A 26,143-nucleotide genomic window follows, 5' to 3' on the forward strand; every position below is an offset into this window, starting at 1 on the left:
GGGGCACTGGTTCCAGGATCCCTTTGGATACCCAAAGCCACAGATGTTCCAGTCCTTTCATGGCATAGCGTTTACATAGAACCTACATGCATCCTCCTGTATACTTTAAATCATCTTTAGATTACTTACATTACGTAATGAAATGTAAATACTATGTAAATAGCTATTATACTGTATTGTTTAGAAAAAGATAGGAAAATAGTCTGTACATGTTCAATACTGATACAACTTTTTCAAATATCATCAGAGGGGTCAACTATGAACATTTTCATAAAATGACTTTTTTTCAGTACCAAGGATTGAACTCAGGGCCTCGCACATGTAAGACAAGGGCTCTATACTGAGCCACATCCCCCAGAAAATTACTGTTCAAAAACAATAAAATTGGAATGTTTCCGTATAGTTAACGCAGCTGGGATTTTCCCAGAATTCTTCTTGCCCCAGGTTATGTCATCAATGTTTAATCTTCACCATTGCCATGTTGCTTTAAAGGGAAGTCTCTTGACACCATTTTGCGCTAATTCTAGTAAAGTCTAAAAGAAAGGAGAAAAAAAAAATTATTTGAATTACTTTATTGAAGGAGATAGGTTATTTAAACACTACACGGATGTTAACAAAGAGCAAAAACATGGAGGAAGTCGGGCTTGTTGGGAGTTGATAGTACTACTGAAGGCTCTGCTCAAATGCTCAGAATCTAGTTTTTCATATTTCTCCATGGTTTGACTCTTCAATGATCACTCTCTGTTCAAAGATTCTGGACAACAAATGAGATAAGATTCTTTTGGCTATCAATCAACAGTCCTCAGGTCTTCTCTCGGCCAAGATATCCCGTAAAAATGTAAATTATTTTTCTGATTCCTCCAGAGGACTGAAAAGTCTTTTTCGCATTGCATTGCCATGCTCCCTGCTCCTGGTCCTCTTTTCCATGTACTGGAAGGAAAAAGGGAGAGAAGAGATGGGAGATGATGTCACCATTTATGCCAGATAAGCCAAATAATAAATGCTATTACTAAAAATTTTTTTAATTGTATATTTTTAAAAAATTTTACTGAATCTGAGACATTTAGTACAACACTCATTCTATACAGGGTAGCACTTACATCCTAACAAGTACATAATAGTTGCTGAATGGATTGCCTCCCAAAATAAGAATTCAATAATCAATATTTCAGAGGGATGAGTTCTGTCCCTGTTCTCAAAGAATTCACAGTCCAGGTAGTCCTCTAACTCTGCTAAACACATCTAGTTAAGAGGGGCACACCACCTTGAGAGGTGGCCTGTTTAACTGTTGGACAGTTCTACTTGATTCAAAGTTTTCATATTGAACCAAAACGTATATCCCTGTAATCTCTCCTGTTGTCTTCTGTTTCTTCTTGCCTGCTATATTCAAATAACTGATGAATTATAACCCACTCCTCTTCTTCAGGCTGAACAGCATGGGTTTCTACAACTGTTCCACAGCACATTGCTTCTGTCTTCTAACATCTGTAAAATGACTTTTATTTTATACCCCACTATAACATCAACTCACTTTTATATTTAAAAATCACTAGAATTAAACACAATATCCTACTAGACATAGTCTGACAGACATGGTATAATGAACCTAGTTCTTATGTCCTAGTCATACAGTACATTTCTCTAAGTATTACTAAGAATCAATGGCTCTTAGCAGCCACATTATCCTATAGACTCATATGGAAATTTATAGCCAGCTGAACTTCCTAAGATTCTTCATCATGAACAATCATCAAACTTGATTCTCCCTAAATCCTAAATTTCCATAATCAACTTGGATTAAAATGCAATTTTCACCTTGAACATTTCCATGCTAGTACTGTTATGAATAACAGAAAACACAGAGCGAGGCACTTAAAGATTTTCTCAAATAAATGGTTATTAACCTATGTTTAGAACACAAAAACCTGAATATAGTGTTTTATATGTATATATTTAATGCTTACAACATATACAGAAATATAAACATATTTTAAAGGAGAATCAATATTTCCCCCTGGGCAGAAGAGGAAAAGTTAAAGTAAATTCAAACAGGAAAAAAAAAAATGAGTATATGTGAATAGTTGAACATCAAAATCTTCTAGGAGCCAGAGATATGGAAACAGAGGCCACAGAAACTAAAGATTAGTGACAGAGTTAATCAAGGACTTGACTGGAACCCTTCCCCTACTCTTGAACAGTTTTTAAAATATGGGGATTCATGAAGAGTTACTTCACTTTTCTGGGCCAGTAATCTCAAATATAAGGAGCTGGGCTAGAAAATCTAAGAATTTTTCTCCATCAAAGATTTTCACTGAAGGATTCTACAAATCTTTTTGAATGATAATTTTTGCCTTCCTCATCAAAAGGCTAAATCAAATTATAGATGAATCACAGAATCACAGTCCTTTCAACAAAAATCATTCTTTTCATCTGTCAAACATTAAATTTCCTCATAAGGTTATTGGAGGAGCCAACCAAAAATAAACATGGAGGTACAGACTCTAAGCATAGAATTTGATACTGGACTGTCTCTGGCAATCAAGATAGGAGGAGGTTCTTAAGGGTAGGTAAGTCTTCAGAACAGTAGTTTGTCATAGGCCCACTAAATGTGTTACAGAGCAAATTATATTAAAATATATGTTTAAGATATCTCCATAGAATTAAAAGAAATGACTATGAAGTCATTTAGTCATTTACAAAGCCCCATCAAATAATACAAACAGGATAACCCCCCAAAAACAAAATAATTACAGAGGGCAAAGATGATGATGCAAAAGTAATATCAGTGATTATTTCAATAGAAAGAACAAAAACAGTAAGAAAACAGCAGAGAGAGGCCCAGAAAGAAACACCCAGCCCTTTTTCTAGCTAAAAACTTCGTGGAATGAAGTATTTCCATGACTCACGAAGGGAAAGGTAGGAGGAAAGCATCTGAAGTTAACATTTAAGTAGAGAGGAAATAAAAGACCATAGTTTCAGAGGATTAGAGTATGAAAGGCCAGACAGAAAAGCATTTATAAAGTAGGTAATGAAGCAATATAAAGATACACAGAAGGGCATGGGGTTGTGACTCAGCAAGCACTCGCCTAGCACGTGTGAGGCACTGGGTTCGATCCTTAGCATCGCGTAAAAAATAAATAAATACATAAAGGTTATTGTATCTACCTGTAACTAAAAAAAATAATTTTTAAGAAAGTACATAGAAGACTTAGAAAATAAGTCATGAAAGCTACATGAAAAAACAATATGGGGCTGGGGTTGTGGCTCAGTGGTAGAGTGTTCACCTAGCAAGAGTGAGGCATAAGTTCAATCCTCAACACCAGAAATAAATAAAGTAGCAGATGGGAGTAAAAAAAGAAAACACAAAGCCAGGCACAGTGGCACACACTTGTAATCCAGTGGCTAGGAAGGCTAAGGCAGGAGGATCATGAGTTCAAAGCAAGCCTCAGCAAAAGCAAGGAGCAACTCAGTGAGACCCTATCTTTAAATAAAATATAAAATAGGGCTGGGGATGTGGCTCAGTGGTTGAGTGCCCCTGAGTTGTTTAATCCTGGTACAGGATTAAATCCTGTTTAATCCTTTTCCACCCAAAAGAAAAAGAAAACACAAAATATCTACAACATTTTATCAAATAGTCACTGACAGAGCTCAGGATCAACAAGGGGGAAAAATTCGCATCGAGTTCTAATCACCACAGCAAAATTATTAAACGATTTGGAGGAAAAAAAATTTAAACATAGGAAAAAGCCGTACAATTGAAAGCATGTAAAAACACTACCACCACACCAGCTATATCAATAAAATAGTATGGGTTGTTCATAAGTTTATTAAGTTAGTCCTAGATTTCGTTTCCATACGAAATTCGTTTCTATACGAACTAGCTTTTATATATGAAGGAAAACATCTTTCCAAAACAATCATTTTAAAAGCCAGTTGTGGTCACACACACCTCTAATTCTAGCTACTCAGGAGACTGAGGCATAAGAAATACAAGTTCAAGGTCAGTCCAGGTGACTTAGTTAGACCTTGTCTCAAAAGGGGGGGGGCATTGGGGGTGGTAGGACTGTAGCTCAGTGGCATAGCACTTGTCTAGCATGTGCAAGGCCGTGGGTTTGATCCCCACTACAAAGGGAAACAATCATTTTAAAACACTAATATACATATTTATGCACACAAAGAAAATTATCACCCTTAATACAGAACTCCAGGAAGTTCTTCAAATAGTAATGATAATGTCACACTGAAACAGGGATTCTTTTTTCTTTTCGTTGGACCTGGGGTTGAACTGAGGGATGCTCTACCACTGAGCCACATGCCCAGCCCTTTTTTATATTTTATTTGGAGACAGGGTCTCGCTAAGTTGCTTAGGGCCTTGCTAAATTGCTGAGGCTGGTCTTGAATTTGCAATCCTCCCACCTCAGCCTCCCAAGCTGCTGGTATTATGGGCCTGTACCATGGGGCCCAGCTTGAAACAGAGATTTTAAGAAGCTAAAACAAAACAAACAAACAAAAAACCCAGAGTAGAAAATATGCAAAAAGAAGAAAGATAAATGCTGGGCAGTTTCAAACATTTCAACCTTTCCATCTGAGACTAGATGAAAAAAGAAAATAAGTTTGAAATACAGAAAATGAAAATTGGAAAAGACTTTTTGTCGATATTATGTGTGTATATGTACACATATCCATAATTATGTATGTATACATACACATATATTTTTAGTCATTACATGTTTTTAAAGGTTTTGAACATAAAAACCTGAAATGCAGACTACAAATGGAATTAAATTTCTTTTTAAAGGTTTAAAATGCCCTCTGCTTGGTTAGCAGTTCCAGGAAATAGACAACAAATTAGGTATTTTGGCTATTTGCCCAAAGCCAAGTCATAACTTAAAAGTAAGTTAACTAAGTTAACTTAAGATGACACCTTCCCAAACAAGTCCAATAAGAGCCCTTTGACTTGTACAGCATAACTATGAAGAAATTCAGGACTTTAAAGCTGTTTCCTTTATGTAAGGAAACAGGCCCAGAGAGTTCAGTCATCTGCTGATCAAGGGCTAATTGATTGATGCAACTAAGTCTGATCAGAGACTCAACTTTCTTAAATCTTAAAATTGATCCAACTTGAATTCTCCAGGAAAACAGAAAGTTTTCATCTCTCTGTGTGTGTGTGTGTGTGTGTGTGTGTGTGTGTGTGTTTGTCAAAAAGACAGCAGTGTTCTAAACCGTCCCCAAAGGAGACTTTCATTTTTCCTCTGGGTTTTCAATGGGTGGTCATACATACAAATGTTCTGTTAGACCAAAACTAAAGGACACTTTAATAATGTTAACAACACATAATATTTTACATGTTCTGTTATTCAAGTACTTCCAGCCTTTGACATTCTTCTTACCTCATTCTTCAAGCATTTTCTCATCTCCCGATCAAGAGCGTTGCAATGACCAAAAAATTTCAGAATGTTGTGCTAAAAGGAAGAAAAGGGGTAAAATATTCATCCCATAATATGCCAAGGTCTCTGGCACACAGAATTTAATTCTTATGGAATTGAATTTACTGTGTTCCTTTGTAAAGAAGCAAATAAATAATAGTTAAATATACCAAATATATAAACAGTCTTATCCTGGTCCTTGCTACCTAGAAGAAAAAAATGCTCCATAGGTGGAATGAAACAAAGGTCTTTACCTAGATAACAGAAAAGTCTCCTAGCCCATCAAAACCTCACACAGACAGAGTGTCAAAGTTTAACACCTCATACCCCTTTCCTGAAGGGACACGTTAAAAGCTCAGAGCAATCCATTCTCTAAGACAGGGACTGCTGTCAAGCTGCAGTGTGCCTACAGTGAAATAAGTAGTGACTTCACTAGCAAGCACTCTGTCCCTTAAGAGTAATTATTTAATAAAATGCTTAGTGCCAGAGCATTTCCTCATTTGCCTCCATTCAAAATGTCACCAAAATACATCAGAGACACACACTATCATTACACGACCCACAGTATAAGCCATACAAATAAGCCACTAGTTTATAATAAAAGGAAATCTAAGTCTGCTTTGTTGAAAAAACAAAACAACAACAAAAAATTCCTCCCGGTTTCAAATCCTATGACTGAAGGCAAAAAGTAACAGTGCTGTAAAGCAGGCTAAGAGGAAGGATCTGAATTTCAGTAGGACCATAATTAGTGTTTACACATCACAACTTTTAAGGGTGGGTCAGATAGCACAGCCATCTGCTGTAATGACAGACCGTAAATGCTGAACTTGTGTTTGTAGTAAGCACATTTCCCCCTTCTCTTTCTAATTATGGCTTTCATGGAAACCAGACAGCATATAATTAGCAAGCTATGCCTACTACTCTTTCTTTTTTCTCCTCACTGCCACTTTATAAGCATTTTTCAGGTCCACACTGAATAAATGGTCAAGAATCTTTCTGGCAAACATTTAAAGATAGTATAACATCTCCTATTTGTTACCTAATGGCCTTTTCAGAATAAATATTTCCTGTGTATTTTCTCAAACTACTTCTTTGGCAACAAATAGAGAGAGACAATGCATTTTCACCCCTTCTAATAATAAACGTAGCCAAAAAAATATTAGACACGTAGAATGCAAGATAATATTTCAGTTTAGTGCACATTTGTTCATATCATCCACATACAAGCACTAATATGCTTCCTTTCACCTCAACATTAAGTCCAAAGAAGAAATTATACTCTTGTGACATTATGTGAAAAAGGTTAAGCCCAATGCCCCAGTGAAACTGGTACAAAAATGCCTGTGGACTGCAATTCTATTGTACACACAGGGCAGCTGTCTCTGGTGCCTGGTATCTAATTCTAGAGATCCAAACCAACTGAGCATTGAATAAGTGAGTCAATCAGGAGACAACTGAGAACCTTTAACGTGGAGAACTATGTCCCAGACACTGAGCAAGAACATTCTTGGCCCCATCTCAGCACACAGGAAGAGGGAAGAAAAAAATGAAGCAACTGCCATAAAATAGTAGTCTAGTCCAGGGACACTGAGGAACTTGCAAGACCTTTTCTGGAGATGTACAAGTACAAAACTATTTTCCTAATGATTCTAGGACCTTCTTTTTTCCTTCACTTTCAACTTCTCACAAGGGCACAGAACCTTTCCCAGGGCTCCATGAAGTCTGTCACAAGAGATTGAACATACAGGCAGATATGAGAAGCCAGCTGTATTTTATTAATACAGACATAAGAGAATGGTAAAAATGCACATGCAATGTCATCCTTTTCACTTTCTTTCATTGAATAATAAACTTTTTATGAAAATTAGTGCTAATGTGAAACAGTCTATTTTTAAATAATTTTTAAATTTATCAACTTTAATTTATAATTCAGTAAATACTGATAGGTATTACCCATCTAAGTAAAAAGCTCGTTGGAGGCCCCAGTAATGTTCAAGAATGTAAAGGAGTCCTGAAACCCAAAGAATTGCCATGAAGCAGGAGATGCTTTATGAATGTGCATGGAGTATAGTGACTGTGGCACGATAATCTAGGCCAGGAAAGGAGAAAACAGAGGGGAAATGGCCCAACCAAGCTGAAGAAAACCTGGAGAATGATAAAACCTGGCTCAGGAAATGGTTAAGCAGAGACAGTGAGAATGCTCTAAGGTGAGCAAAGGCAAGTATAAAGGCTTAGAGGAAATACTATTCTCCACCACATAAAGAAAACACTAGGAAGGTGGGGAGAAGTCATGGGAGAGAGGTAGATTCCAAGAGTTACCTATGGATGGGTTTTATGAAGACTAAAGCTCAAAAACAAAAAAAAAATTCTCAGGCAAAGGGAGTCATTTAAGGAGAGCAATAAACTTATTTTTGAAAAATCACTCCCAATGCAGCATGAAAAGTAGATTTAGAGATGAAAAACAGGAGACCAGATAAAAGTCCTAATCAGACACGGATTGTCATGGATTATGTTGGTGGCATGGGCAATAGAAAACAATGATTCAAGAATTGGGCAACACCTGGTAAGTTCACATGATAGATGAGGCTGATGGACAAATTAAAGATGACACTGGCTTCTGGCTTGGACAAGGAAATGTCATGAAGACAGAAAGAGATTTTTAAAAAGGGGGAAGATGAGCTTGGGTTTGGACATTATTGAGTTTATTTGCATAACATTTAAGTCCACTAGAGTCGAGGTAAACAGACGTGTAATTCAGGGGGGGAAAATATCTACATATTAGTCTCTGAGATCATGGGAGTGAATGAATTTTTCCAGGAGGTATAGGAGAAAAACAGGGCAAGAATAGAGGGGAGACTGCCAAGGATACAGAAGAGTGGCCAAAGAAACAGAAGGAAGACCACAGAAGACAGAAGTACGGTACAAGCCTAGAAAAGCACGTTTTGATAAGGAAGCAAACCAGCCTGGAAGAGTGAGGAAACAACGGAAAGGCCCTGTGAGACTAACAACAGTGCAGTCACTAGTGACCCTAGCACCGTAGAGAAGGCAGAAGCCAAACTGAAGAAAAAGCATTATTATTATTTTTAAAATATTTATTTATTTATTTATTAGTTGTAGTTGGACACAATATCTTTATTTTATTTATTCTTATGTGGTGCTGAGGATCGAACCCAGGGCCTTGCACGTGCTAGGTGAGCCCCAGCCCCAGCACAAGAGAAAGTATTATTTTAATAGCTCACACCAACAAAAGCAATGAAGGCTACCAGACAACTGGGATTACAAAAGGATTTTATGTATTCATTTTCTCAGGATGGAAAAGATGTGGGCATTTGAACACCCTAACAGAAGACCAAATTAAAAAAAAAAAAAAAAAAAAAAGGAAAACCATTAAAAAAAAAAAAAGCCTGATAAAGCCAATTGTTAATGAGCTTATTTTTGGGTGGTAGAGAAAAAAAGTAGTTTTATTTGCTTTGCACTTTCTTAGGCTTTTTAAAACACTATTTCCAAAGACATCTATTACTTACACATTACTTTTATAAATCAGAAAAAATAACATTAAAGGGTTGCACATAGCTTTGAAGAAAACAGCTCTTCTAAATTCTGTATTTTAACTGTAGATAACCTAAGTCTTGCTGACAAACGTAGGCAAAACAGGCCAGTAGATCAGAAGCAGCCTGTAGATACTGACGGCTAAGAAAATGACATTCGGCTTCGAAGACCATAGAAGAACCATAAAACACAGGAAGAATGATAAAAGCACAGCAAGTTAGGATCATGTGGAGATAAAAAACAGCCCTGCGCTTCAAGGACTGGAGAGCGCTGTAGAATTCCAGTACAGAAAGGAGCATGAGAAATGATGGTTTAGTCAACAAAGAGATTAAACTGCAGAATTACAAATTCAGGGCTGGAAGACATCTTAAGACAACTTTATCCATTCATTCCAGTGATTAAACTGAAATTTCATTTGTTTAACATGTGTCTAATATTCCTGGACAATGCAGGAAACAGGTAGAATTTCGAGCTTTTAATAAACAGTAAACCACAAAAGTATCCACATATGTACATTTCCACTTACATCAAGTATAAACCCAGGTAGAAATGAAATCTACTGTAAGGACTTAAAATGGCTAGTTATCCTTCTTGGGGGGTGTCTTGCAGGGAGCACAGAGAGCTTTGGGGCGCTGATGCTGGCTTAACCAAGGTGGTGAAAAAATGGGCATGAGTTTGTGAGAAATCTGTCTCCTATTATCTGCAGTATTTCCTTACTGCTCAACCCTGAAATACACAGCAGCCAATTTCAGAACTGCTGATCCATACACTGCAAAACCCAAACTCTACCAACAACAGCTCTTTCAGACTATAGCCTATATTCAAATTACTTGGGTCAGTTCATTTATTCCTTGACTAGATAACTCATTTCAAAAAGCTAGGTTCACTTGTTATTTGTATTCCAGTTTTTGTTTTTCTTCCCATCCTTTCTCACCCTTTTTTAAACTTAGCATGTAAAACATTAAAGATTAAAAAGGCAAGAATTATGTAAGAGATGCCATCAGAAATTTCATTCCCCCATTCTCTTGACCTTGCTCCCACCTGTCCCCCAGAAGGTAATGAATCTCATTAATTTCAGGTGAATTTTGTCTTTTTGCACACAAGAGATCCAAGTAGTTTTGCTTTCTCCTTTTCTAAAGAAATGCTAGAATACTGTAAACACTCTCACACTTCAATTTTCTTCACTCAAAGAATCCTGGAAGACATTTCTTGTCAGTTCATAGAAATTTTTATGTTTTAGAGTCTAAGACCCAACTGAAAGACTCCCAACTGAAATAATGTGAGCAAAAATGAAGTACTGGATTATAACACAATGTATAAAACAAATATGCATAAGTCCACACTGATGTAAATAAATAAATGGGAGAAGACACCAGGTCTCCAGAACTGTAAATTATTTATGTGGACACTCCACCTTCAAAGAGGGAAGGGCCTAACTTCCAGTCCCTCAATATAGGCTGTGCACAGTGAATTCCTTCTGGAGTTATGGAAGGTGTGAAACAGTAACTTTAAGGGAAAGAAGTCAGACAAATACTACTTAATAAGGCCATCCCGATCAACATCAAAAGAGTTCAATCACACACATGTGTAACCTCAACACAACGTGTGCTGAATATGGTACTTGACCTCTGTGGTTTTCCTCCCAAACTCATACCACCGTGAGTATAACCATGAGAAACATGACACGTTCAAATAAAGGAGCATCCTAAAATACCTGACCAGTAAACCTCAAATTATCAAGTCATCAAAAACAAAGAAAGAAACTGCCACAACCAAGAGTAGTCTTGAGGAGTTACAACAAAAGCATGCAACCTGGTGTCCTGAGGAAATCCTGTAATAGGAAATCAGGACAACACCTAACCTGAGAAATCTGAACAAAGCACGACTTTAATTAATGATCATGTATCTATTAGTTCATTAACCACAACAAACATACCTTCCTAATGTGTTCATAGGAGATAGCAGGTGTGGGATACACATGAACGCTGTGCTGGAAAAAATATTTACAATAAACTTATTAAAGGCCTTACATGCCCAATCAATCATAACACAAATTTTTAAATATGGGCAAAAGATTTTATATGAATGGCCAATAAGTACATGAAAAGATGCTCAAAATCACTAGCCACCAGGGAAATACAATCTAAAACCAACAGGAAACACTACTATAATACCCACAGGTTGGAGAGAGTGAAAAATTTTTACAATATTAAGTACTGGTGAAAATAGGGTGCAGGGGGCTGGGGATGTGGCTCAAGCGGTAGCGCGCTCGCCTGGCATGTGGGCGGCCCGGGTTCGATCCTCAGCACCACATACAAACAAAGATGTTGTGTCCGCCGAAAACTAAAGGAAATAAATATTTTTTAAAAATTCTCTCTCTCTCTCTCTTTAAAAAAAAAAAAAAAAGAAAGAAAAGAAAATAGGGTGCAGGTAGAAACATAAAATAGTACTGAATGGAAAAGTCTGGCAGTTTCTTATAAACACTTACTTACCACACCACCTAGTCATTCCACTTCCAGGGATTTACCCAAGTGAAATAAAAAGATATCCACACAAATACTTGTATACAAATGTTCATAGCAGCTTTATTCAAAACAGCATAACTGCAAACAACCTAAATATCCATCAATAGGCAAGCAAACTGGCATATTCATACAATGGAATACCACTCAGAAATAAAAATGAATGAATTAATGACATATCCAACAAACTCTATTAGCTTCAAAAAATACGGAACAATACATAAAAACATACAATGTAGAGTACATTTATAACAAATTCTAGAATAGCAAAACTAATCTACATTAACAAAAAATAGTTCAGGGGTTACCTGGGCCAAGGTGAGAAATGGGGACTGCAAAGCCACACAGGGAACTCTAATATGAAAGAAATGTTGTTTACCTCAACTGTGACAATGATTGCATGGGTGTTTATGTTGGTCAAAAATCAAACTGTACACTTAAATAGCTGTTTTACTGTATGAAATTATACTTCAAAAGTTAATTCTTCAAAAGTCTATCTTTAGTTCCAATGATCCGAAATATCCCCTTCATTATAAGAAATCCTTTTGAAATGAAAAAAAAATGTAATATTTGATTCCTATTTAAAAAGTCATGGACCAGGCTAGGGGTATAGCTCAGTTGGTAGAGTGCTTGTCTAACATGCACAAGGACCTGGGTTCAATCCCTAGCACCACCGAAAAAATTGGGGTTGTGGTTCAGTGGTAAAGTGCTTGCCTAGCCCATGTAAAGCACTGGGTTGCACCCTTAGCACCACATAACAAATGAAATAAAAGCATGCTGTCCATCTACAACCACAAAAATAAAAATTAAACAACAACAGCACAAAAATCATGGACCAAAGAGCAGTATGCAAATAACATGTAACAAAGAATACTTAAAAATCAAGGATTGAAAAACTGAAGCCCTTAATCTGGTTAACCTAGGAAGTAAATATGAAAAAACAGCATTTCTTCACATATGCATAATGTTATGAAAACACAACACACTTCTAAAGGTTAAATTGGCAAAATCATTAAGAATAAGACTAACATATTACCCTACAAAATCTCTTTCTCTCCAAAGCTTCTTTCTGGTAGTGGACACTCCCTGTTTTCCTTTTACTATAACTCACTACATACAGAGCTGAAACATTCTGTATTGAGTCAATATAAATAATCAGGAGCTGAGGATGTGGCTCAAGCGGTAGTGCGCTCGCCAGGCATGCGTGCGGCCGGGGTTCGATCCTCAGCACCACATACAAAGATGCTGTGTCTGCCGAAAACTAAAAAAAATAAATATTAAAAAAAAAGAGAGAGAGATAATAACGACTAAAAAAAATAAAAATTTTAAAAAAATCAGTTCCTGTTTTTTAAAAAGTAAACATTTTATATTTTTACTTAAAAAATCAGAAGTTGTGCCAGGTACAGTGGCCCATGCCTGTAATCCCAGTGATTCAGAATGCTAAAGCAAGAGGATTGCAATTTTGAGGTCAGCCTCAGCAACTTAATTAAGTCCTAAGCAACTTAGTGAGAGCCTGTCTCAAAATAAAAATTCAAAAGGGCTGAGGATGTGGCTCAGTGATAAAGCATCGTGGGTTCAATGCCTACTACCAAAAAAAATAAAAATAAAAAATAAAATCAGAAGCTGTGTTTCAGTTATGCAGTCTAGCTCAATTATCAGCTGAGTCAATTCAGGAATAGTGGGGCAGTTCCCGAGACTTAATTTAAAAGTGTGGTGAAGGGGATGTGGTTCAAGGGGTAGCGCACTCGCCTGGCATGCGTGCGGCCCGGATTCGATCCTCAGCACCACATACAAACAAAGATGTTGTGTCCGCCGAAAATTAAAATAATAAATATTAAAAAATTCTCTCTCTCTAAAAATAAATAAATAAATAAAAGTATGGTGAAAATGGTTTACCTAAAGTATACTGTCATCAAGTAAAAATATGACTTCACAGGCTAAGTATTTCTTAGTACCTGACTTTTGGTCTTTAATTTTTATTCATTTAAGTATTATTATTAAATGAGATACATTGAAAGTTTATAAGTATCATGAGAAAAGAAACTAATTCACCATGCGAAGTAAAATACAAATATTTCCTACAACTATGTCATGCATCAAATGTAGGAGGAAAAGCTAAATATTCAATATCTATAAAAATGTCAGCTTGACTTAATGCATTCTAAGTATGGGTTCCTTTTCTTCCTTTTTTTTTTTCCTCCTCTTTTTTTGCAGTACTGGGGATTGAACCCAGGGCCTTATACATCCTAGGCAAAGCACTGTAACACTGGACTATAATCCCCAGCCCTCTATTTAGGTCTAACCATTGAATTGCTTCCATTTCACTAACAATTAAATCCATCAGATTAGGCTGGTCATAAATTAAATGTAACTAACATCTAATTATATAAAATGTTTTAATTACCATAAAACAGAGAATGGTAGCCATTAAGAAACAGATAATCTTAGAATAACTCCTTCATGATCAGAAGAGTCAGAGCTGAACTGTTCTATTATTAAGAATGGAAAAGATATTTCACTGTAAGAACACAGTTTCCAACTACTACATACTGTTTCAGAAGTTCTCTAAACAAACTATCATGGCTTTATTTTTACTAATCATAAAAAGAGGTGGTTTCTTTAAAAGAAAAATTTTACATCATTTGCTAATGTTTACTAAGCTCAGATCCACTAGTAAGACATTATCATTTCTTTCCATTAACGGAGATAACATTTTACATTAGTGTGTTGTACCTAAGTTTCTTTGTATTTTATGGTCATTTTTCTGAACTCTTACATTTTTGTGACATTCCTTAAGCAAGTTAATCAAGATGTTGCATTCTTCAGTGTGCAAGTGCGAAGATAAGTCAGGATGCATCTTTGGGAGGTGATGATCACAGCAGTGCAACCTGTGAATACAAGAATGTCTTGAATATGGATGAATACATTTGTGAATACCACTTAATAAAATTTCAATAAGAACCCCAAATGACCTTCATCGGAAAAGAATGTTAACCATTAACCAGCAGTGAGGCTTGTAGGCAAAACATTAAATATTAGCCTCTGCTTCCTTATCTAATGATTTCACATACTCAGCAAGTTATCAGGAGTGTTTAATAGAACCTGCATCCAGAAGCAGGAACCATAGAGAGAAATAAGTGGAAATAAGAGCTCCCAAGCAAAAACAGCTTGCCTAATTTCAAATATTTTCCTCAGATTCCTTAAATTGATTACTCCTCATTTTGTTCAGAGGAAATTACACCTATTAAGAGAATTGGTTTATAAATTCATTTAAAACACCTATTCTCCTGAGAAGGCTAAAGGACTATTAGTTAGTCTCATATTAGTATGAATTAATACAGACTGCTTTCTTCTTAACAACTGCTAAGACACCTGGTTAGACAATGAAGTAGAATAAGAAGCATATATGAATTTTTTTTCAAGTGGAGCAATTATGTCCATAAAATTAATTATTACACTGAAAACAGGAAGTATTAGAGACACGGAGAAAACAGACGCCTTGTGCAGTGTTTGTGGGACTGTAAAACAGTGCACAGTAGAAAACAGTATGGTGGCTGATCAAATATCAAAAACAGAGTTGCCATATGATCCAGCAATTCCACTTCTGCTTATACATATCCAAAAGAACTGAAGCAGGGTCCTATTACACCAATGTAACACATTATTCCCCAGTTAAAATAAGCCACCCAAGTGTCCACAGACAGATGAATAGACAAGCATGATATGGTATACATATAATGGAATATTATTTCCTTAAAAAGGAAAGAAATTCATACTATTTAAATTCATATTATTTCCTTAAAAAGGAAAGAAAGTAGAATGGTGTTTACCTGGAGCAGGGGGAGGAGAATTAGGAGTTACTGTTTAATGGGTAAGAGACAGTTACAGAGATAGATGGTGGTGATAGTCGAACAACATTATGAATGTGTTTTTTATTTTCCTGGTGCTGAGGACTGAACCCAAAAACACTCTACTACTGAACTATATTCCTAGTCCTTTTTTTTTTTTTTAAACAGGGTCTAAATTGCTCAGGCTGGCCTGGAATTTGTGATCATAACTTCACTACACCTGGCATGAACTATATACTTAAAAATGGTTAAGATGGCAATTATTAGAATTTTTCAAAAAGAAAAAGAAAACAGGAGAAAATTTAAACATTAGATTGAGCAAAAAGTTCTGATATATCACAAGCACAAACCATAAAATAAAAATTCACATATTATCAAAACCACAATCTTTCACACTTCAAAAAAACACCACGAAGAATAATGACAAGTTAATATCATCAACTATAATAAATGTATCAGTGTGGTTCAGGGTGTTGACGGCTGTGCTTGAATGGGGGAAGGAGATATGTGGCAGCTTTGTACTTAGTGTTCAACTTTGTTGTGCTTGAATGGGGGAAGGAGATATATGGCAGCTCTGTACTTTGTGTTCAACTTTGCTATGAACTTACCACTATTCTAAAATAGAAAATCTATTTTAAAAGACAAGCTATAAACCAGAAGATATTTGCAAATCACATATGATAAAGTATTTGTATTCTTGTTACTAGTACACAAAAAAATGCTTACAATTCAGTAAGACCAAGAATCCAATTTGTAAAACAGACCCACCCAACAGCAAAAAAAAAAAAAATGGGCAAAAATTTGAATATATCACAAAAAATAAAGGAATAATTAATTAAGCACATGAAAAGATACTCAACCTCATTAGTCTTTAGGAAAATGCAAATTAAAATTACATGGGCTGGGGATGTGGCTCAAGCGGTAGCGCGCTCGCCTGGCATGCGTGCGGCCCGGGTTCGATCCTCAGCACCACATACCAACAAAGATGTTGTGTCCGCCGAGAACTAAAAAATAAATATTAAAAAAACTCTCTCTCTCCCTCTCTCTCTCTCTCTCTCTCTCTTTAAAAAAATAAATAAATAAAATAAAATTACAAAGAGATATCAGATATCACCACTCCTATCAGCTACACAGATGCTCCTCAACAGCAGGGTTATACCCAGATAGACCTATTTTAATCTAAATATACTGTGAGTCAAAAATGCATTTAATACAGTAATCCAATGAACACTGTAGCTTTGCCTTGCCAGTCTGAAATGTGCTCAGAACACTTGCATTAGCGAACAGTTGGGCAAAATCATCTAACACAAAACCTATTTTATAAATAAAGCATTGAATATCTCTTGTAATTATGGAACAGTACACTGAAAGTGTGAAACAGTAGTTATGCAGTACTCACCATTAATGTACACAGATGAAAACACACTGGCCCTGAAGAATGTTTGATGCACTCAACTAAAATTAACTGCTGGATGATGTGGATGCTACAGCGACAAGAGTACTGACTCCTCTCTCTTCTGATGAGACTTGAGAATAACTGGTGGAAGGCACCGAGGCATTGACACTTGTTGACGGTTTAGCAGGCATAGTGTTTTTCAGAAAGATATCAAGTTTTGACTGTACAGTCAGTTTCTTTTCTTCATTATATATTTCTCTATAGCAAGCAAGAGCATCTTGAATCTGCCTGTCAGCTCTTGCGTATCTCTCGTAATTGCTGTCCATTTCTTCTAACATCCGCATACCGCTGCTGATAGTAGCAAATGCCTCTGCCAGTTTCTTTGCTGTGAACTTTCTTGGTGCCTTCCATATAATTTCTTCCTCTGCTTTAACTTCTTTACTTCTTTCCTTCTCTGGTTCAATCAGTTCCTCATTGGAAATCTCTTCAGTTTTAATGCTGACAATTTCATGAATATCGTCCTCATGGATGTCTAATTTTAATTGCTTCCCAAGAGTTAATATGTTGTTACTTACCATATCATCAACAGCAGGGCCTTTGTTAAAACCTTTGAATGTGTTCACATATGTCTTCAAAACTTTCTTCCAAATGCAGTTCATGCACTGTTGTGTGACTTCTTCCCATGCTGCAGCAATGTTCTGGATAGCATTTAGAATGTTAAAACCTTTCCAAAATTCCTGGAGTGTTTGGCCAGATTCAGTTGCTTCAACAGCCTGAGCAAATGTCTGGCGTAAATAGTGTGCTTTGAAGGCAGCTATTGCACCTTGGTCCATTGGTTGAATGAGTGTGGTTGTGTTGAGTGGCAAATAAACCACCTTTACATCAGGATGCATGGCTCCAATATGTTGTGGATGCCCTGGAGCGTCATCTAAGATCAGAAGAATCCTGAATGGGATATTGTTTTGCCTACAATATTCTCTTGCCTGTGGAATAAAACAGTTCAAAAACCAGTCTTCAAACAACACTGAAGTCATCCAGGCTTTCTTATTATGGCGATAATAAACAGGAAGTGTATGCTTGCTCACATTCTTAAATGCTCTAGGGTTCTCTGAGTGGTAGATGAGAAAAGGCTTTAATTTGAATCCTGAAACATTTCCACCCAAAAGCACAGTTACATGGTCTCTGAATCCTGGTATTGTCTTGTACTCCTGAGGAACGTATGTATGCTCAGGCAGACGCTTCCAGAACAAGCTTGTTTCATCAACATTAAATATCTGTTCTGGTAAATATTTCTGATCCACAATTATCCTATGCAGCTCTTCCTTAAAAGCTTCAGCACATTCAATATCGGCACTTGCTGCCTCACCACTGACCTTCACAGTGTGAAAATTATGACGCCTTTTGAAGCGCTGGAACCACCCATGACTTGCAGTAAACATCTGTGTGTATGTAGGATCAGCATGTTCTTTCAGCATATTGAAAAGACTTCTTGCCTTAGCCTGGATCATCAGGAGACTAAGTGGTGCACGCTTTCGTATCTGCTCATCTATCCACTCAACAAGTAATTTTTCCATATCATCAATTGGCCCGGCTCTTTTCTTTGTAATGACAGTGGATTTAACTGATGCTGACGATTTCACTGCATCGCTGATTCGTTTCTTATCCTTTAAGATGGTTGAGATCGTGGACTGTGACAGTCCTGACTCCCGTGCAATGACCATTACTGGCTTGCCACCTTCATGCTGAGCAATTATTTTGAGTTTCATCTCAAGAGTAATTGCCTTCCTCCTCTTCTTTTCACCAGAAGCAGGAGACACAGATGGGCGTTTTGTAGACATGATGGGATGCAAAAACACAAAACACAAAATCCAAAAAGTGTTGGCAACACAGTACACTGCAGAGTTTACCCTTGTGATCACGTGGCTGTCTGGGAGCTATAGCTGGCAGCTGCTGCCCACCACTGAGTGAGAGTATTGTACCGCATATCGCCAGCCAGGGAACAGATTGAAATTCAAAATTCGATGAATGGTTTCTACTGAAAATGTATTGCTAGCACATCATTGTAAAGTTGAAAGCTCATAAGTCGAACCATCATTAAGTCAGGGACCGTCTGTAATCAAAAAGTCAGACAATACCAAGCATTGGTTAGGATATGGAGAAACTGCACACAGGAGAAATGAAAATATAAATCCACCCAAAGACATGTATGTGCATGTTCACAGCAGTATTATTCATAACAGCTAATACTGGAAACTATCCAGATGTCCAGGGAATTGGATAAACAAAATGTGGTATATCTGCATAATGGGATGCCATTTTGCAATTAGAAGAAATGAACCACTGATACATGCTCTAGCAATGATGACCTCAACAGCCCATAGCCAGATGCAAAAGACTATATACTGCATCAGTCCATTTGTATACAATGTATAGAAAAATAAAAGGCAAATTTACAGATACAAAAAGCAAATCATTGCCTAGGACTAAAGATGAGAGTGATGATTAATTTATAACTGAACAAAGGAATCTCTTCCAGTAATGAAAGTGTTCTAAAACTGGATTGTGGCAATGGTTGCACAATTCTACAAATCTACTAAAATATTACAAAGGTCGAGTTTTATGAAAAGTAAATTATACCTCAATAAAGGCTGTTTAAAAAAAAGTTCTGGGCTGGGGTTGTGGCTCAGTGATAGAGCGCTTGCCTAGCACGTGTGAAACCCTGGATTCGCTCCTCAGTACCACATGAAAATAAATAAAATAAAGGTATTGAGTCCAACTACAACTAAAAAGTAAATATATTTTTTTAAATATCTAAAAAAAAATTTCCAAGAATGTATGAAATTTGAAAGTATTATGTTAAACACAGAAACTCAGAAAGCCAAGGGTCATGTTTTCTCTCATATGTTTAAGAGGAAAAAGGAAAAGAAAGGGGTGGGGGGGGTTATCTCATGAATCTCTAAGATAAAGACCAATAGAGGAAAAGGATCAGGGGGAGCATGTACCAATGTGTATGATGTATAATTATAACACACCAATACAAAACACGTGGAAAAAATAAGAACAATGAAAAAAAAAGATATATTAATTTATAAGTTCTGAAAAATTCAAAATGCCCATCACTCCCAACAAATACAAAAACAACAACAAAAATATTTGAACAAACAATTTCAAAGGACTACAGCACAGCTAATTCAGACTGGAACTTTATCGGTAGATCACTATCTCATTCAGTAACTACGACCACACACACACACACACACACACACACACTCTCTCTATCACACACAAACATACCACAGGTGAAGGTCACGAATCAAGCTATTACACCCAGCTAAGAATTTATTTGAATGAAAAACAGAAAGGCAGCCAAGTTCAAATTTTGTTTACCTAGCACTGATTACAAAGTCTTATAACAGAAATTTATTGCTTCAGGAGAATCAAATTGTATGTAGTTCAACAATGTAAGTCATCTAATGTTGTACTAATATTACGTACCTACATTTATGTATAAGTTATCTGGTTTCCACCTCATTGTCTCCAAAAAGAAACACTAGCTTAGCCACCTAAAAAATGTCTTTAACATTTTATTCTGTAAATTTATTTGATAATGTTTTTGTACAGTTCTATCAACTAGACCTCAAATGTAGGCCTGTACAGTTCAGAAACAAGCTTATGATGTACAGAAATAACCTCTTTAATTGGCAAAGTAAACACAGATAGTCCCCTATCTACAACTGTTCTTACTGATTTCTTGACTTACAATGGTGCAAAGGCCATAACTTCAGAAACCGTACTTCATTGCTCTTCTCCGGAGCAAACAGTATGCAGCACAATACCCTGACACTCACTCTTGATGATGGCAGTGGCAGTCAGCATAACTCCCAGCCACATGATCACAAGGGGAACCACATACTCTACAGTGTACTTATTGTGTTGCCATCACTTTTTTGGATGTTGTGTTTGGTTTTCACATTCCATCAGGTCTACAAAACACCCATCTGTGTATGTGCGTGAGATAATCAACACTTGATTATAAAATAGTCTTTGTGTTAAGTGATTCTGCCCAACTAGAGGCTAGTATAAATATTCTGAGCATACTTAAGAAAGGCCAGGCTAGCTATGATGTAAGCCTAGGTATGATAAATGCATATTTTTACTTACATTTTCAACTTATGATAGGTTTATCTGAACACAACCCACTGAAAGTCCAGGAGCATCTTTTACTTGAGGAGACACTTGGTGCTAAGATACTATATACATGCACACTGTATATAAGCACAAATACACATACTGGTATGTAAAAACACAATGTAAAATATAGAATAAAATATATTCTCCTCTCTTCATAACAAAAATTTATTTCAAACACGTAAGCTACTGTTAATCCAGCCAAGGAACCAATAAGAAATCTTCCCTTTTCCTTTTTAAAATTTTTTAAAAATATTTATTTTTTAGTTATAGTTGGACACAATACCTTTATTTCACTTATTTATTTTTATGTGGTGCTGAGAATCGAACCCAGGGTCCCGCATGTGTGAGGCGAGCGCTCTACCACTGAGCCACAACCCCAGCCCTAAAATTTTATTTTATTTATTTTTTTTTTTAAAAGAGAGAGAGAGAGAGAGAATTTTTTTAAATATTTATTTTTTAGCTTTTGGCAGACACAACATCTTTGTTTGTATGTGGTGCTGAGGATCAAACCCGGGCCGCACGCATGCCAGGCGAGCGCACTACCGCTTGAGCCACATCACCAGCCCAAATTTTATTTTTAATTGACAAATAATATTTGTATTCTTTTATTTATGGGATTCTCCTAATTTTTTATCCTAGATGACTATTTCATAAAAATAAAATGGTTTCTGCTTCCTTCTCCTACTCTTCTTGGTATGAATTAAGTAAAGCTCTAAACACTCACCCTTATCTAATTCCTTGTAATACAAATCATTTCCCTCTTTCCTCCACCACATCTTTTTTCCACCATGTTTTCTTCAGATAGATAGCTCCCACCCCTTTTCCTCTACCCACCCTGAGCCTATGCTATGCTCTCTTCCACGCACCCCATGTCACCTGGCTTTCCCCAAACATCAGTGCATACACAGATGTACTACTGTTCTCTTGGGTGTAATACACAAAGTACGACTATAAGTGTGACAACAGTGCTGATCTCTCAGAACACAGATGAGCAAGTGCTGATACTTTCTGTAGTTGTCTTCCTACTCTAATTAAACACTCAGAATTCAAGGCATTTTTTAATGAACTGAAGAAAAATCTAGATATATACTCCATATTCTTATTTTTTAAATTTCTTCAAAACCATAAGATGGTATCAACATTATTAGTTTAGAAAATAATTTGGTGAATTAATGTGCTAGACAGTCTTAACGATCCAACAACCATAGAAAATGAATACCCTTTTAAATTCAGCTGAACCTTAAAGAAACTACCTTTTTGTAGGTCAAAACATGCATCACCCACATTTTCATAGAAAAATTAAGTCCCAGGTCACACTGTAAAATCCTGACGGATTTTTCCCATGTTCAAAATAGTAAAGACATACCTTCTTAGCAGTTTGTGAATGAAATAAATTCAGACAGGAAAAAAACTGTTTTAGGCTAAGTTGAAGCTCAGTGGTAGAGCACTTGTCTAGTATGAGTGAGGCACTGGGTTCGATCCTCAGCACCACATAGAAATAAATAAATAAAAATAAAGGCATTGTGTCTATCTACAACTAAAATAATAAAGAAAAAAACTTCCCAAAGAACCTCTGGTTGGCCTAGTTCACTAGGCACTAATTCCAGGCCTAAATTCCAAAGACGTTAATATGGTACTTTCCTGTATTATTATTAATAGAGGGCTTATGAATATCAAGAAATAGAATATTACTATACTAGTCACTGGTCAGCCTACACAGAATACTGACAATCTGAACACTAGGACCAGGCATGGAGAGGGATGTTCATGTTAGAAATGGGTCTGACACTAGATTAAAACAGAAAACCACTGATGAAACAGGGACTACTTACCAACTTAGAGAAGCCCACAACAGAGAGGAGATTCAAATAAGAAACAGTCAGATTAAAAAGGTCATTGAATTTGAAGGAAAATGTGTGTAGATTTATTTAGGACAAAAGTTGTGGACTTGACTTTCCTAAGTTATATAACTTTGGTTACTAATTTGAGATCTGTCTCCTCTTCCATAAAAAGGAATTAACTTTTGACTTGTATCTCACAGGTTTAAAACAATTTGTGTGTCTGAAATAGTGAACAGTAAGTGTGGCATGTGTGTCTCTGAAGTTCTCAGTCATATGGTGTGAAAGACTGACCTGAATCTACTCTGTGATGTGTCTGAAGACAAAACTGGAACCAAAGGGTGAAAGTACAAAAGCAGATGTCACGTTCATGGGAGTCTAACAACAAAACAGGCCATGTGCACCTGTGTTTTATCTGTTATAATGTGCCCAAAAGAGACTGGCTACATCAACATAGGACATTATAGGGTATATTCTTCATCACATTCTTAAGTTTCTTCTCAAATATAAGTTCCCAATTAATTTATTTCAAGCCACTTCCAAAAATAAAATGCACATCCAAAGAATAAACACTTGCTATGACTAAGAATCCAGAAGGACTGGAGGTGTAGCTCAGTGGAGGAGTATGTGCTTAGCCGGTGCAAGACCCTGGATTCAATACCCAGCATATCTCTCTCTCTCTCTCTCTCTCTCTCTCTCTCTCTCTCTCTCTCACACACACACACACACACACACACACACACACACACACCAGAAAACAATTTCAAAAAGGTAGTGTTGGGCTGGGATTGTGGCTCAGCGGCAGAGCGCTTGCCTCTCACGGGCAGGGCCCGGGTTCTATCCTCAGCACCACATAAAAATAAAGGAATTGTATTGTGTCCATCTACACCTAAAAAATAAATATTTTTAAAAGAAAGGTAGTGTCAAAGTAAATATGAACATCAATACCACAGTAGAAACAAAAGTGAAGGGAACATTCATTGTAATAAGACCCTGTGCACAGTGTTTGCAGTGAGAGTAATAAATCCCATCCAAATTGTATTAAACACAAAACTTCAATCTTACCAGAAATCATTTTTAAAAGTCTATTCTAGTAACACTATTATAACTCAAAGTATTTCTTACAAACTAAAAGAAAGTATATAAACAAAACTCCAGTTCCACCTTTACACTGATCTTTATAAGTCACCAGAAGGATAAACTTGTCACAATTACACCTCCTTCTCCGTTCCAGCTTCCTCAAGTATGGACACAAGGATACTAAGATAGTTCAATGAAACAAAAATTTTCCATTGTGAAACCTTGGTATTTTACTATATGGCTAATAAAGCTCCTAATAAAGCAATTTTAACTTTTTCTTGAGGATTGGCTGGGAGGGTGAAAGCAGTAGGGTACTCTCAATAAAAATATAAAAACTAAAATTTTATTTTATTTACTCATCATTTACCACAACTGTGAGGCAAAATGTTCCTAATAAATATTCTGAGAGCACACTTCAACCACAAGATGGCACAATTCTAGAAAATAAATAAAGAGAACTTCAACACAAAGAAAAGGGATAAGTATTCCAATAACAGACTTTGGAATATCTATAATCACAGGGGAAACCCTGTATTTTAATGCCACCTGTTTTTTTTCTTTGGAAATACCTTGCTACTGTTTGGCTGTACCAGAAATAAATTTATACTACAGTTAAAATTTCTAATATTATTTTAAAATAAGAAAAAAAAAGGTCAGAAAAGTCTCTTGTTCAGGGTCTCTTTAAGATCTGTTCTCTAGAAAAAAATATCAATATTTAATGTTTCCTAAAATGGTTATTATAAAGCCTATATTTCATAAAGTCCTGATACTAATTAAATGAGTACTTGCAAAACTTTTTCAAACTATGAACCACGCTGCACCAGAGGTAGCAAAAACAGCATGAGTGTGTCCACCCTCCTCACTCCTCATCACTGCTGCAAAGCAACCGAATCTGAACTATATCATTCCTAGGGTAGAGACCTGTTGCTACTGACAGCAACCAGGAGGCTGACTAGGGAGGACTTAACAATGACTTCTCCAAATAACTGCACAAGGACTGGGCCCTCAGTACTTTCCCTGATCATTTATCAGTACTTGCTAGGTGCGAAGCCCTCTGCCAAGTCACGAAGATTTCAAAGACGACATTAACCCATACATGTGGAAGGTGCAGAGATGACTGACAGGATGCTCCTGTAAATACATGCAGAAAATGACCAACGAGTGTGTGTTGAATGCTGAATTTACGTTTATCAGAGATTGAGAAATAATTCGCACCCTAACACACAAAAAAGATACAGACCTCGCACCTAGCAAGTACTGATAAATGATTAGGGGAAGCTACTGAGGACTCGTTTTAAATCAACTCTATGTTAGGGAAAGGGTGCCGCACCAGAGGGCCCTTGCTACTGCACTTACATTCATTTAAGGTTCCCAAGTTCTCCGCTTCCTTAAGACTACCCAAGACGTCTCCTGTGAAGACCAGCACGGTCATCTTTAAAGCCCGCAAAAGGTAAGAACGTCTACTTTCCTTGACAAGTGCAACGATGGGGATCGTGCCCGTTCTGACGTCGCGAGTCGGATTAGGGCAACTCTGAAGCTAAAAGACGCCCTAGAAGGCTCCAGTGACAGCAATAATGAAGCCTGCCAGGCGCTCCCAGCGTTTTCAAACTGCGCTTCGGAAACCGACGCGAGGACAACACCCTTTATGCAGGCGCGGCGGCCGAGACTCGGAAGCGGAGGGCCAGCCAAGGTCACCAGACTCGCGAGGGGCGGGCGGACGCCGAGGGTCAGGAGTGCAGGATACCCATGGGCTGCTCGGGGCGGCGGCATGTCCCCAGCGCACGCGGAGGGCAGAGCACTGGTGAAGCACCTGAGCCACCACTGAGAACTGCCCGGCCCGTGGCTCCGCCGGGACCTCCTCGCCCAGCCACCTAGGCACCGCGAAGGGCAGGCCACCCGAGCGACGCGGGCGTCACGGCCTCCCCGCGGGCACAGACACGGCGAGGCCCGGCCGAGGTTCTCAGAACCTTTCCCCCGCGCCCCCAGGACTCACCGACTCGCGGCCGAAAGTCAGAGACCTGAAGGCCGGGTGCCCAGGGCTTGCACAGCGGTCCCGCAGGAAGCGAACTCCCAGCCGCGACCCGCCCCGCCTCCGTCGCGGCCTGGGCGCATGCGCAAGGCGGCCCGGACGGGCCCATCCCGCGGCGCCAAGGGGGAAAGAGAGCGTGTCCACCAGCACTACAGCGCCCGTGCGGCCAACCAGTGAAGGAAGCGGGCTTCGTGGCCGAGGCCCCCGTATATCCACAACCTCTTCTCCCGGGGAATGTGCCGCGGGTTCACCCAGCCTCACTTC

The 26,143-nt window shown here is 37.6% G+C and overlaps 1 protein-coding gene across 3 annotated transcripts; it reads right to left on the minus strand.

Annotated features, from left to right (window-relative positions):
• Window positions 1-555: 555 nt before the first annotated feature.
• On the minus strand, window positions 556-26,007 carry CMC2 (C-X9-C motif containing 2). Of its 3 annotated transcripts, XM_081273113.1 has the most exons (5): window positions 25,844-26,007; window positions 14,274-14,385; window positions 10,912-10,965; window positions 5,391-5,462; window positions 556-930 (listed from the first exon to the last, which is right to left on the minus strand). In XM_081273113.1, the coding sequence occupies exons 2-5, from the start codon at window positions 14,352-14,354 to the stop codon at window positions 844-846; spliced, it is 294 nt and encodes a 97-aa protein (XP_081129239.1). In that variant the 5' UTR covers window positions 14,355-14,385; window positions 25,844-26,007; the 3' UTR covers window positions 556-843. The 3 variants fall into 3 exon arrangements, with proteins under 3 accessions (XP_081129239.1, XP_081129240.1, XP_081129238.1); XM_081273114.1 differs by lacking the exon at window positions 10,912-10,965 and having other exon boundaries at window positions 25,844-25,988; XM_081273112.1 differs by lacking the exons at window positions 556-930; window positions 5,391-5,462; window positions 10,912-10,965; window positions 14,274-14,385 and adding an exon at window positions 16,672-18,851 and having other exon boundaries at window positions 25,844-25,947.
• Between the last annotated feature and the right edge of the window lie 136 nt (window positions 26,008-26,143).

The sequence above is a fragment of the Spermophilus citellus genome (assembly GCF_964194105.1).
Source record: "Spermophilus citellus genome assembly, chromosome: 18".
Classification (NCBI taxonomy): domain Eukaryota; kingdom Metazoa; phylum Chordata; class Mammalia; order Rodentia; family Sciuridae; genus Spermophilus; species Spermophilus citellus.